General features: G+C 43.3%; 1 protein-coding gene across 1 annotated transcript in view; it reads left to right on the top strand.

Annotated features, from left to right (window-relative positions):
* The window catches only part of CFAP221 (cilia and flagella associated protein 221), a 99,691-nt gene that overhangs the window by 65,881 nt on the left and 20,669 nt on the right, over nucleotides 1-13,141 (top strand). Inside the window, exons 13-19 of the mRNA XM_012644659.1 lie at nucleotides 1,045-1,134; nucleotides 2,478-2,576; nucleotides 6,301-6,406; nucleotides 7,946-8,079; nucleotides 10,604-10,684; nucleotides 11,300-11,407; nucleotides 11,497-11,631. Coding sequence (XP_012500113.1) covers nucleotides 1,045-1,134; nucleotides 2,478-2,576; nucleotides 6,301-6,406; nucleotides 7,946-8,079; nucleotides 10,604-10,684; nucleotides 11,300-11,407; nucleotides 11,497-11,631 — 753 coding nt within the window. The remainder of the gene's footprint in view (nucleotides 1-1,044; nucleotides 1,135-2,477; nucleotides 2,577-6,300; nucleotides 6,407-7,945; nucleotides 8,080-10,603; nucleotides 10,685-11,299; nucleotides 11,408-11,496; nucleotides 11,632-13,141) is intronic.

Here is a 13,141-nt window from a genome sequence, read left to right on the forward strand (position 1 = left end):
CTTGCTCAGGCTGGTTTCGAACTCCTCAGCTCAAACAATCCGCCCGCCTCGGCCTCCCAGAGTGCTAGGATTACAGGCGTGAGCCACCGCGCCCGGCCCTTTACTTTACTCTTAGTGGTGGTGGGATCTGGGTGTCTCCCCATGAAATCTGTACTTTGAACTTAAGGTGTAATTTCAGGCTTAACTTCCTGATATGTGCAAATCAGAGCTAGACAGCTCACCACCCTGGTGACAATAACACACCTCTCTTATTTCTGGATAGGGTGTTAATGTGATGATCAGAATAGGTTTCTTTCAACTAAGCCTTTAGAAATGATTATGAATGGTGTGCTTAAGAGCCAAGCTATTAATAGTTTTCACAAACAATAGAACCTACAGATAGGCAAAGACTAACATGACCTGCAGAGCGTGCAGTCCTCTGCCCGCAGGGGCAGGCTGTATAGACACTGGTCCAAGCCCGGGCAGCCTAGCCCAAGAGTCTCTGGTGGCTCCGGGAATAGGAAAGAGAGCCCAGGAGCTGTTCATTAAGCAGGTGGGTGGGGGAAGGAGAGCAACCTGGCACCATTCACTTCAGAGAAGGGGCAGGTCGCTTTCCAGCCAGAAAGACCTGTCAACCTCCAGCACCCAGGAAAGGGGAGGAATCACCACGTGCCTTCCTTAAAACGTGACACTTGGATAATCAACTCTGAGGAGCTTAAAACTTCATAAGGACATTAAATTCTTTTCAATGAAATCTATATATTGCCATAATTACACAGTTTCCTAAAATCCTTTCTGTGAATTTTAAGTGTCTTGGAAATAATTTCCAAGACTATCCTTTAGCTATGAAAAGAAGGCATCGAGTCTGTGCTTCTCTCAAGGCTTCCTGTGTTTATAAGTGTAATTGTGACGATCACATTAACTTACCTGTGTCTCCAGCATTCCCAGCGGGAGCTCCCTGGGTAGATTTGGCCAACTGCTTAATGGGTTTCTTCCAGTTTTAAAGAGAAATAAAGTTTTTTCATTTGCATCCAACTTTAACTATTTTGATGATTAAAAATCCAGCTGGATAGAGGAGATCCTGTTTTGGATGAGGAATTTCAGCGACTCAAGACAGAAGTTAACCATAAACGGGTGGTTCGTGATCTAGCAGAGGTGGGTAACTTTCCTTTATTTGGAATCTAATTATTGGCAGCTCTTTAAATGCTTATATTTAAAAATGCTAAAAATTTTATGGAAATCCTTTTACTGAGAGATATTTAATAATTTTTAATATGCTCACATTTTCAGAGTGGTTTTTTTTTTACCATGTTTTAACAAGTACAGCGTCAAAACTTGTGAATGTTTCTCTTGACATTAACAGCATGACATACTCTGCTCCACCTTTCCACCCCTCTACTTTCTCATTTTTTGGTCTCCTTTTTTGTTCCCCTTCGCTCTCTGAGCCCCTGCCTGCAGGTCCTCAAGGTGGCTCCTGGACCTCTGTTCACTCCCCCTTCCGTTGGTAGAAAGGATACAAAACCAGAAGTCAGAAGCCAGAGTCCTGGTCCCAGCTCCATGACAGATATGGGACCTGGGACAGGCCTCTTAGCTGTGATCCCTTAGTGTCCTCAAATGTGAAATGGAGACAGTAGCCCCTCCACCTGCGTCTCCTCTGTCATGTAATAGTTTCTGGCTCAAACTCCAATTTTCAATTTTAACAATGAAAAAAATTCTTCCTAATCTCCCCGTCTCTATCATTCTCACTTTTCTTTGCTGAGTTTGCCGTATCTGAATTATGTTCCCCTACATTTAATCTGGCCACAGTCTTGCCAATAGCTCTTCTGCAAGGCCGTCCTGGAGTCCAGACTTCCTGTCTCACCCAGGCCTAATCCAATAGGTTTTTTGTTCATATACCTGCTCCTCCTCCCTCTCCTCTGCAGCTCGCTGCAAACGCCAGTGTAAGACTCACGCATTTCTGATGCCTTTGTCTTCATGTTGTTTCCCCGTCAAGAACATTCAATGCCTGAGGCTCTGGCTGACCTCACTACACCCCCGGGCCCCCTTTCCTCCTCAGCATTTACTGACCATGAGCACCGGTGACCAGGGCGTGCAGGGCTGAACTAAGCTGTCCTCCTTTCCAGCCGGGGGATCAGCTTACTCTCAATTCTGGATGTAGCGCCAGCGCCTACCACGTGGGATTGATTTCTCTGGGACTTTCTTCTTCTTCTTTGGGCTCGCATGTGTTTGCTTGAGCTTATCTAACTAGACTATAAGTTTCTTAAACCCAAATCTTGTCTTTCGCTTTTGGCCCCCAACTCAAGTAGTATTTATTCCCTGTAATGCTGTGTACACTGAAAGTGCTTAATAAATGCTAACTAAATGGCAGAACAAATAAGTAATAACTTGATTTTGGTTAAAATTCTAAAACATTTTTATTAAATGCCAGGAGTTAAATAGTATTAAATTCCAGGAGTTAAAATTTAAATGTAAGATGTGCCTATATTTTATATTCACAGAAAATCAAGGAATTTCATCCTAATTTTGATCCACTCATTAATAATTCCTGGGTCAACAGGTTCAGGGCACAAAGACGGTTTCAACAAGTAGCACGCAAGGTACGTCTCAGCACCAGATCGAAATTTTGATTTGTTTGGTCATCAGCACAGGAAATCAAGCAATGGGTTTTTTATAACATATTTATTGAGATACAATTCACAGCCCATAAAATTCACCCTTGTAAAGTGCACAGTTTACTAGTTGTTAGTGTATTCAGAATTGGGAAGCCATCACCACTATCTAATTTTAGAACATTTTTATCACCTCAAAAAGAAACTCAGTACCCATTAGCAGTCACTCCCCACCTCTCCTTCTCCCAGCCCTGGCAACAACGAATCTACTTGCTGTCTCTATGGATTTGCCTGGACAAATCTGGACATTTTATATAAATGGAATCATACAATAAGTGGCCTTTTTAAAAAAAATTAATTTTTAAATTTATAATCCACACATAATAATTGTATATATTGGGGACAGTGTGATGTTTCAATGCATGTACACATTGTATAATGACCGAACCAGGGTAATTGCCATATCCATCACTTTAAACCTGCGGTCAAGTGGGGCGGCAGGTGCCTCTAGTCCCAGCTACTCTAGCGGGTGAGGATCACTTCAGTCCAGGAATTCTGCACCATAGTGCGCTATGCCGATCAGGTGTCCACACTATGTTCGACATCAATATGGTGACCTCCCAGGTGCAGGGACCACCAGCTTGCCTAAGGAGAGGTGAATTGACCCACATCAGGAGTGGAGCAGGTCAGAACTCCTGTGCCGATCAGCAGTGGATTGCGCCTGTGAGTAGCCACTGCACTCCAGCCCAGGCAACATAGCCAGATCTTGTCTCTAAAAAAATTAAAAATTAAAAAAAAACCAACACGTGGCCTTTTGTAACTGGCTTTTTTCTGTTAACATATCTTCAAGGTTTGTCCATGTTTTAGCATCTGTCAGTACTTCATTCCTCTTTATGGCTGAATAATAGTCTATTGTTTGGATAGACTACATATTCTTTAACTTCAGTTGATCAATGTTTCGGTTGTTTTCACCTTTTGGCTACTACAAATAATGCTGCTATGAATATTTGTGTACAAGTTTGTGGACATATGTCTTCAATTCTCTTGGGTATATGTACCTAGGAGTGGAATTGTTCTCTACAACAATGGGATATTGATCAGTTACTTCTAGAGAGAACAATTGAGAATTCCTGGGGGATATTTTCCTTAACATCCAAGCTCATGGTTTGCCCCTCAAAGGTGTCATCTCCCTGTCCTGGCTTCCTCACCCTCATGCTGCTCTTCCACCGAGCACATTTCTAGCCTCCAGTGCCTTCCTGTTATCAGGATAAAATGAAGACTTGTGAGCCTCTAATGCCAGTAGGGGTGTAAGGAACCCCCACGTCTGGCTGTAGCCATACCTCTCCAGCTTCCCACCGTCCTCTACATCAGCGGTCCCCAACCTTTGTGGCACCAGGGTCTGGCTTCATGGAAGACAATTTTTCCACGAGGGTTAGGGGAGGAGGGAAGGCGGAGCTCAGGTGGTGATGTGAGCAATGGGGAGCGGCTGTAAATACAGATGAAGCTTTGCTTGCTCACCCACCGCTCACCTCCTGCTGTGTGGCCCAGTTCTAATGCGCCACGAACCTATCCCAGTGCTGGGCCCAGGGGTTGGGGACTGAAGCTCTACGTTGTCCCAGTCCTGATCTTCTTCCAGACACATCATTCTCGTTCCCTACCACCAACCTGTGTTTCTGCTCCTCGCCCTCCAACTAAAATGCATCTCCATCTCCACTCCATGGGCTCATGTGTGTCCTTTGCGCCAGCTCAAGTCTGCTTTTCCTGTAAGAAACAATCCTGCCAAGCTTTAGCACTCAGGGATCTCCTCAGTGCCTTTTGCATCTTATGCTGCCTACAGATCTCTCAACCATGCCACTCGAGTACGGCTCCCCCGGTTGGCAGGGCCATGCCTTGAGCAGCGGTTAAGACCTGGGCTCTGGAGCCAGACTGCCTGCACCAATTTCTGCTGCTGCTTCCTAGGAGCTTTCTGATCTGAACGAGTTACATAACCTCTGTGCCTTAGTTTCCTCATGCGAACACTGAAGATAATAGTAATAAGACCTGTCTCACAGTGTTGTGAGGATTAAATGAGTGAATATGTGTAAAGGACTCCAAAAGTTGATGTTACAGCTTGTCTTTCAGGTGGTCCTCTCAGCCTGGACTGGTGACCGTCTAGGTGGAGGGGGGCAGAGTTCACTGCATCAGGCCACGTACTTACCAGCCTCCAAGGCCCTGTAGAGCCAGTGTCCCTGGGCGGTCTCTGCATATGTGCAGAGCAGGAGCAGCCACAAGATGCTTGCCTCAAGGAAGAAAGCCGTAGAAAGAGGCAGTACACAGCTGTGCTCAGAGAGAGGAAAGCATGGCCGTTGACAATGGGCGGACAACAGCAAGAGACTGGCCAGGCTGGCGTGCCACTAGTGAGGCCACCTTAGCACTTCTACAGCAAGCCCCCGGCTTGAAAAGAGGGGTGTCAGCAGTGACTTGCTTTGTTCCAAGTGATGACTCAGGTCTTCCTCGCACTCCACAGCAAGTGCTGTCGGTTTTATGTGCCAATATGCCCCCAGCCTCGTGACTTCTTGCCATCTCCCCAGCTATAGCCACAGCCCAGCCCCCCAGCACCTCTTGCCTGGACCACTGCCATGGGGGTCCCTGCTTCCAGTCCCCGCACGGCAGCCAGAGTAGTATCTGAAAAGCTTACAGATGACAGTCCCCCTCCCCTGCCAAACCCCGAAAGACTTCCCATCACAATTAGAATTCAATGCACAATTTTTATCAAGGCTACCATGGCACACTGGACCTCTATCTGTCCCCCTAGACATGTCTCCTTTGTTCCTGCATCAGGATCTTTGTGCTGGCTGGCTCCTATGCTCAGAACTCTCCTGCCAAGATCTCTATATCATTGTCCCCTCGTCATTTAAATCTTACTTCGAACCTCACCTCCCAGTGGCCTTCCCTCATTATCCTTGCGTGCGTGGGCAGAGCCCCCCCTTCCAGCCCTTCAGTCGTACCCTCTCGCATTTGCTCCATTTTGTTTTCTTCATGCCATTTATCTTGTTTGTTCGTGTAGGTTTTTATCGTCCTCTCGCCCCAGCTCCCCACGAACACCCTTGGCGTGTGAGCTCTGTGCAGGCAGGATGTTTATTTGCCCCTCGCTGTATCTCTGGTGTCTGGGATGGAGCTGAGCACAGAGTAACTGCTTCATAATACTTGTTAAGTGAAAGAGCCCTTCACAGAAGTGAAGTGGAGAGAAGTGCCCTGGGGACAGGAGCACTCCCGGGCAGTAGCATCCCCTCCGACTGCAAAGCCCGCTGGTACGCAGTTGGCATTGCCCACAATCCACTGCCCTATTGCTACAGAATCACCCATGTAGTTTGTCCTTCAACTCTGAAAATAGCACAGCAGTTGCATTACTATTCAGATATATCTAGAAGAAAGGATGTGGAACTAGTCATTCTTTCCACTCCGAAATTATGAGAAAATCCAGCCTCATAAATTGGGTGGGACAAGGCCAGATGACAACCTGGTCTTTTTTGTATTCAGGCAAATCAACATTGCCCAGACCTTGACGTGCCCGTGGCCTCGTTCTAGGGCAGCGTGCCATTCTCCCTGTGAATTCTGATTTACAGTGGTTGTCTCAGCCCTTGGTTGTGGTCAAGGAAAGTGAATTAGCTTGAATACCAAAATGAGCACGTATCAATTAATAATTTGAAATCATTACACTTTCCAATTCCAGGTCATCATTCAGCGACGATTACACAATATGCTGACTGCTATTCGTAAAATAGGCAGACAGAGTGTAATGAAAAAGATCAGTCAAGCAAAAGAGTCACCAGAACAAGGTAAAGTGTGGCTGCAATGTACAGCGATGCTGAGACTGGTCGCTCCTCTGAGAGTGAGGTTTCTTTATAATGAACGTAGCTATATAATGAACGTACCTATGCAGGAATAAAGTGTGCTCATAAACTGCACGTATTGGTTTCCTACTGCGACTGTAACAAATCAACACAAACTTCACGGGTTAAAACAACACGGATTTGTTATCTTGCAGTTCTGGAGGTCAGAGGGCTGCGTTCCCTCTGGAGTCCCAGGGAAAGCCCGTTTCCTTGCCCTTTCCTGCTTCTGAGTCCACCTGCACTCCTTGGCCCCAGGCCCCTTGGCCACCACTCTAACCTCTGGCTTCAGTCGTCCCATCTCCTTCTCTGACTCCGACGCTCCTCTCTCCCTCTTATGCACAGGGGCTGCCTGGAGAATCCAGAATAATCTCCCCAGCTCAAGATCCTTAACTTAATCACATCTGCAGAGTCCCTTTTACTGTGGAAGGTAACATATTTGTGGGGCCCAGGGCACAGGATGGAGACACCTTCGGGTGCCTTCATTCAGCCTGTCACGTGACATGAAGCAGATCTCCGTGCCAGGTGTGGCCAGAATTCCTGGACAGCCCCAGACCATGCTGTGATGTCTGTGAAGTTTGGCCATAGTGCGACCTCCTGTTTTGTGCCCTCTGCTTCCTCTTGTCACCAGAGAGACTAGGGCAGTCATCATTTATCCTGATCAATTGGCTGAATCGGGTGTTTTCCCAGCCTGGTATTTGCACATTAAGCTTTATACTCTCTTACTGTCTTTGCTATTTAAAGAAATTCCAGTCCTCTGGTGCCAGGTTGGCTGGGGCAGTTGGAGGCCCACTCTCAGTAGCTTCTGGGAGCCCAAAAGCCATATATGTCACCATCTTCTCACCATATATATATTTGCAATCTGCAGCTCATGTGCAGATGCACAAGCAGGCCCTAATCCTTCCGGACCCTTCTTCCCTCCCTGGCCCAAGCCCCCGACCCTGGCTCAGGCTTCCCCTCCTCCCCGAGCAGCAACCACACTCTTCTCTGCCTTTCCACCACCATCGAGATGTGCATTTTGTTTTTCAAATCATTATATAGCATTTTAATGATGTTTTCCTCCTATATTATTTTTATTTCTGGTATTGAAGTTTCTAATAAAGAAACTCTTCTTTACAAAAAATTGTAAAATTTACCAATGAATTATGTGTGGATATCTGTAAAATGTCTTCGTATACTTCTTTAATTTAACCTTTTTCTTTACTGAATTCATCCAAGATATTATATTTTAATTAGGAAATAGAGTTTTTGGAAGTAAAAATAAAGCAAAATTTTTAAAAATTGGAGAAGAGATTGAGGTAAGTAGCAATGGGAACAGTAAACATAGAAATATATACATATCTACATAAACACAAATACTCTGTTTGAAAAGGCATGTGGCAAACCCCCACTAGTTGGTATATGGCATATATGTAACTATAGATGGTGGTTTCCCATGACAATACCTTGAGAACCCCCTAAAATTCCTGTTTTGTTTGTTACCCGCAGACAAGAATTCCTCTAAATTCCTGCTGCGGTGGGTCAGTCAGGATGATTACTGCAGCCGGTTCTCCGTGTCGCCCAAGGAGGTGCTGCCCTTCGAGTACCCGTCCCACAGTCTTCCTCAGACCTCCAACGACTTGGTAGGTGTCGTCTGGCTGTGAGGCAGGGGGCAGGAAGGGGCAGATGGTGGCTGGGCAGATACCAAGGCAAACCCTGCCTCAGCCTCATCCCTTCACCTCCTCCAAGAGGCACCCAAGGGAGGCCTGTGCCCAAGGAATCATGATCAGTGCTAAACCAGGCAGCATCTCCGGCCGTCTGCCTGGCACCTAACCTGCGCAGAGCTCGCTGGTAACCTGGGCTGGGTCCTTCCCAGCCTGGAACCCAGCATGAACACTGAGCCCCGCCCGACCACCTTGGAACCCCACCTGAGAGCACAAGGGCAGAGAGAAGACCCAAGAGGGCCCAGCCTGGTCTGGGAAGGCAGGTTCTGCTCAGCTGAGCCCTTCTGCTTCCTGGGCAAATAGGGGGCCAGAGAAGGGCAGCCCCTAGGTCGGGGCCTGACCTAGGAAGGAGGGAATATGGCTCCAGAATCTGATAATCTAGCCCATCAGACTCATGAGCCACCTCTGTTTCTTTCTTTCTCTCACTCGTGGCCACAATGATGCATTATAATGAAAATGACAGTTAACCCTACATTGCATTACCACGAGTTAGGCAGCATCTTAAGTGCTTTGGTTGTTTCAGTTGTATCAGCTCATTTAATCTTCAACAAATCTATGTGATAGGGTTATTATTTTACAGATGAGGAAACTGAGGCACAAAGTCACATAGCCAGTAATAAAATGTTGCTCAAGTTCACGCCATTAGTAATAAAAAGTGTGCTTGTCAATATTGTAAGTACACATGCAAGATAATTTTCTTCTTTCTTTATTCTCTCTCTCTTTTTTAATGGATTTAGGGGATATGAGTTGAATTCCGTTATATGTATATATTGTATAATGGTGGAGTCTGGGCATTTGGTGTACCCAACAACCGAGTGGTGTACATTGTACTGCACAGGTTTTTCATCCCTCACTCCCCAATTTCCCCCCTTGGGAGTCTCCAGTGTCCATTATACCACTCTGTGTGCCCTTGTGTGGCCAGAGTTTAGCTCCCACTTATAAGGGAGAACATGAGGCATTTTTCTGTTCCTAAGTTACTTCACTTAGGATAATGGCCTCCAGTTCTATCCAAGTTCCTGCAAAAGATGTTATTTCACTCTTTCTTATCGTTGAGTAGTACTACATATGTACCACTATGTAGTACTATATATGTACCACGTTTTCTTTATCCACTCATCAGTTGATGGGCACTTAGGTTGATTCCATATCTTTGCGATTGTGAGTTGTGCTGTGATAAACATACGAGTGCATCAAAATAACTTTTTAATTTCCAAGAATTAACTTACCACTCACATCCTAAAATATTTGTTAAGTATTGTAGGTTAATATACTTAAGAATTACAGGACTGAATTTAGAAATTCTGTGTTTTCTGCTTTCAATAAATGACTTAAAAGATCAGAACAATTAGTTCCTAGGAAATAATGAATCTGTGATTTTTGAGCAATAGTATTTATTGACTCAGTATTTATCTACTCAGTAATTAATGGGGTGAAGAGGGTGATCGGGTGGGAAGAGATCACTGTGCTGTGGAGCCCACCTCATTAATTTTGAACAGTCCAAAGCTTATACATTTCATTTAATATTTTAGTTAGCGCTACAAAGACTTCTCCACTGCTTAGGGCTGTTGGGAAATGGAGCACTCAGCATTCCTGCCTATTAAAAAAGAATGTATTAATTTATTCCATAAATACTGTATTTCATCACTTCTAACATGCACCTTTTTTTACATTTAGCATCCTTGTAATTGGGAAATGTCTTATAATCGATGGCATATTAACATTTCATCATATTAATTTAATGATGTTGTATTAGATTAGGTGAAGTATGGTATTTATTGAGTGCCTATCATATGCCAGGCACTGTTCCAGGTTCTCTGAATGTCTAGGCAGATTAGCATGTGGGCAGTATATTAGGTAGCGCTTTGGGGATTAGCACCTATGGAAGGCAAGCAGAGGGGACAATTGGACAGAGAGAGAAGTAGGTCTTCAATCCATCTCAACAAAGGCCTTCACTGGGCTGAGGAGGAGCTCTGAAGCTGGCATAAGGTGAGAGGACCTGGCATTTGTACCTTGGCTTCAACTTGTCGTTGGAGGCAGCTGCCCGGGAGGGGCACATGACCTTGACTGAGGCAGCTCCCTTTAGCCAAGGCAATCGCTGAAGAGGGCCGACCCAAGAGTTATTTCTATTCAAAGAACTCCTAGCTGGAGGACTAAGTCCCTCAAGCCTGAAAGGGAGTCTGGGTGACACACTGCGGCTTCCACAACAGTAGGGGAAAAAAAAGACCCCAAAAAACATCTACTAAGAGATGTAGAAAAGGGGATGACCAAGGCGGCCTTCGTACCCCCTAGATCAAGTAGCACCTGTGGTCGTGGGAAGGGTGGCTGCTTTGAGAGCAGAACTGGTCGTTGTTATGTTTCAAAAGATAGTGGAAACAGAAGTATAGCCACTTTTGCTCAGTGTTGATTATCTGTCCTTTTTTTTTTTTGATTTTTCACATTTTAGGCTCCTGATGGCCTTGGACCAGTCCCCATTAAACCTTCAGAAGTTCAAATCAAGCAGGATTATTCTTTCTTCAATTTGCAGGTCAGATCTGTTATATAGCATTAATCAATTGAGTTTCTTATGAAGTGAAAACAAATTCTTGAAGTGGAATTGCATTATTTTATTAATTTTGTTCTATTATGGAATATACCATGTAGCATACTGTGTGGACTTTTCTACTATTATTTTATGGTATGTGGGAGGTACAACAGATTGTTCTTTCCTAATATAGCTTGTGGAAACTAGGGTCTTTACTCTGTGGATATACCATACATTATGCATACAGGAGTGAAGCTATCTAAACTACATATATTAGAAGCTTGAAGAAGAAACACAAGATGAAGTAAACAAAAATCAGTCAGCCTTTCTTGAGGTATATGACCACTGCTGTTTCTGAAAATAAAAATATTTTGTTATATTCTTACAGTTAAGCCATATGGTTGGTCGAGTAATCACGAATGCTTATATGTGCTAAAACCCGAGCAGGGCTCAGGACTTGCGCTAAAGTCTGTCTGGTGCTGGTCCAGATGAGCACTATCTACAGTCTGATGGCTACAACCCGGTGCTTGTTTTACTTTTGCCATCAGGCAGCTCAGAAATGCTGTTGTTCAGAATGGTAACCGGTTTTTAAGGATATTCAATCTTCTTTCACTTCAGGTTCCTCAACAATATAAAATTAAGAGGTATCAGCCATTCTCCATCTACAGATCTTCAACAAGTTACAGACCTCAGAAGCTTGCTCGAGCTCTGAAGCAAGGAGCTGAGGTAACACATCCCACCTTCAAGAATCCCTCTCACTTTTCCCCTCTTATCCCAGCATCAAGACTAACACGCTGCTCTTGGTCCTTGTATAGGATGAAGTCACCACCATCATAGCCCTTCCAAAACAGGACTCCACTTCTGAGCTCTCTGGCAAGACCTCAGTCTTGAGCATGAAACCACCTGAGGCCTTAGCCACGTCTCCAGATTATGATCCGCTTTATATTTTTGTAAGTAACAGTTGGCAAAAGTCTTATGTTCTATGTTCCTTCCAGCAATTACTCTATAAGAAAACAGAAGCATTAGTCTGAAATATTTTTTTCTTTTTGGAATTTCAAGTGTTAAACAATACCTCACCTTTGAAATTATTTGCCGGCATTTATTTTTGGGAGAATACTACTGTTTCTGTCTTTTAACAATTTCTGCATTTTTTAATAAAAATAACTTTATGATCTTTTCTAATTATATATAATATATACATGTAAGCCAAAGAAGAAATCAAAAGAGAAATTAGAAAGTATTCTTAAGCGAATGAAAATGAAAACAAAAAATCTGTGGGAAATTTATAGCACTATACTCCTACATTAGAAAAGAAGAAAGTCTCACGTTAATGTCCTACACGACCCCTTTAAGAAACTAGAAAAAGAAGTGCAGATGAAACCGAACTAAGCAGAGAAAAGAAACAATAAAGATCAGATTGAAAATCAATGAAATAGAAAATAGAAAAACAATAGGTTCTTTGAGAAGATCAATGAAATGGATAAACCTCTATCCCAACAGATCAGGAAAAAAGGTAAAAGATACAAATTACCAATGTGAGGAATGAGAAAGGTGACATCACTAGAGATTCTACAGATATTAAAAAGATAATAAGTTAATATTATAAAAAACTTTTGCCAGTAAATTTGACAACTTAAGTTAAATGTGCAAATTCCTTAAAAAGCACAAACTATGAAATCTTATTCAAGAGGAGACAAATAACCCAAATAGCTCTATATCAAATAAATTGAATTCTGGTTAAAAACCTTCCCATAAAGAAACCTCCAGATTCAGATGCCTTCACTGGGGAATTCTGCCAAACATTTAAAGAAGAAATAATACAAATTTACACAAACTCTTCCAGAAAATGGAAGAGGGGGACTACTTCCCAACTCATTCTAAAAGCTAATGTTACTCTGACATCAAAGTCTGACAGAGATATTGCAGGAGGAGAAAAGAACAGACCAATGTCCTTCATAAACATAGATGTAAAAATTTGTAACAAAATTTTAACAAATCAAATCTATCGGTATGTAAAAATGATAATGTATCATAAGCAAGTAGGAGCTTGTACTAGGAATATAAGATTAGTTTAACATTCAAAGTTCCATATAAGTAGCATATTAACAGACTGAAAAGGAAAAAATCTCAATAGGTACAGAAAAATTATCTGACATATATTACTGACGAACACTCTCAGCGAGTGAGGGATAGAAAGGAACTTTCTCAATCTGATAAAGGGCATCTATTTAAAACCTACATCTAATACCAAATTGAATGATAAATAGATGCCTTTCCCCCTAAGATCAGAAATAAGACAAGGATGTCTGCTCTTTCTAATTCCATTCAAGATTGTAACTATAGCCAATGCAACAAGGCAAGAAAAATATTAGTAAACAAAAGGCACCCAGATTCGAAAACAAGACATAGAACTGTCTTTATTCACAAAATTATTGTCTATATAGAAAATACAATGAAATC

This window comes from Propithecus coquereli, unplaced genomic scaffold, assembly GCF_000956105.1.
Source record: "Propithecus coquereli isolate 6110/MARCELLA unplaced genomic scaffold, Pcoq_1.0 Scaffold217, whole genome shotgun sequence".
NCBI lineage: Eukaryota > Metazoa > Chordata > Mammalia > Primates > Indriidae > Propithecus > Propithecus coquereli.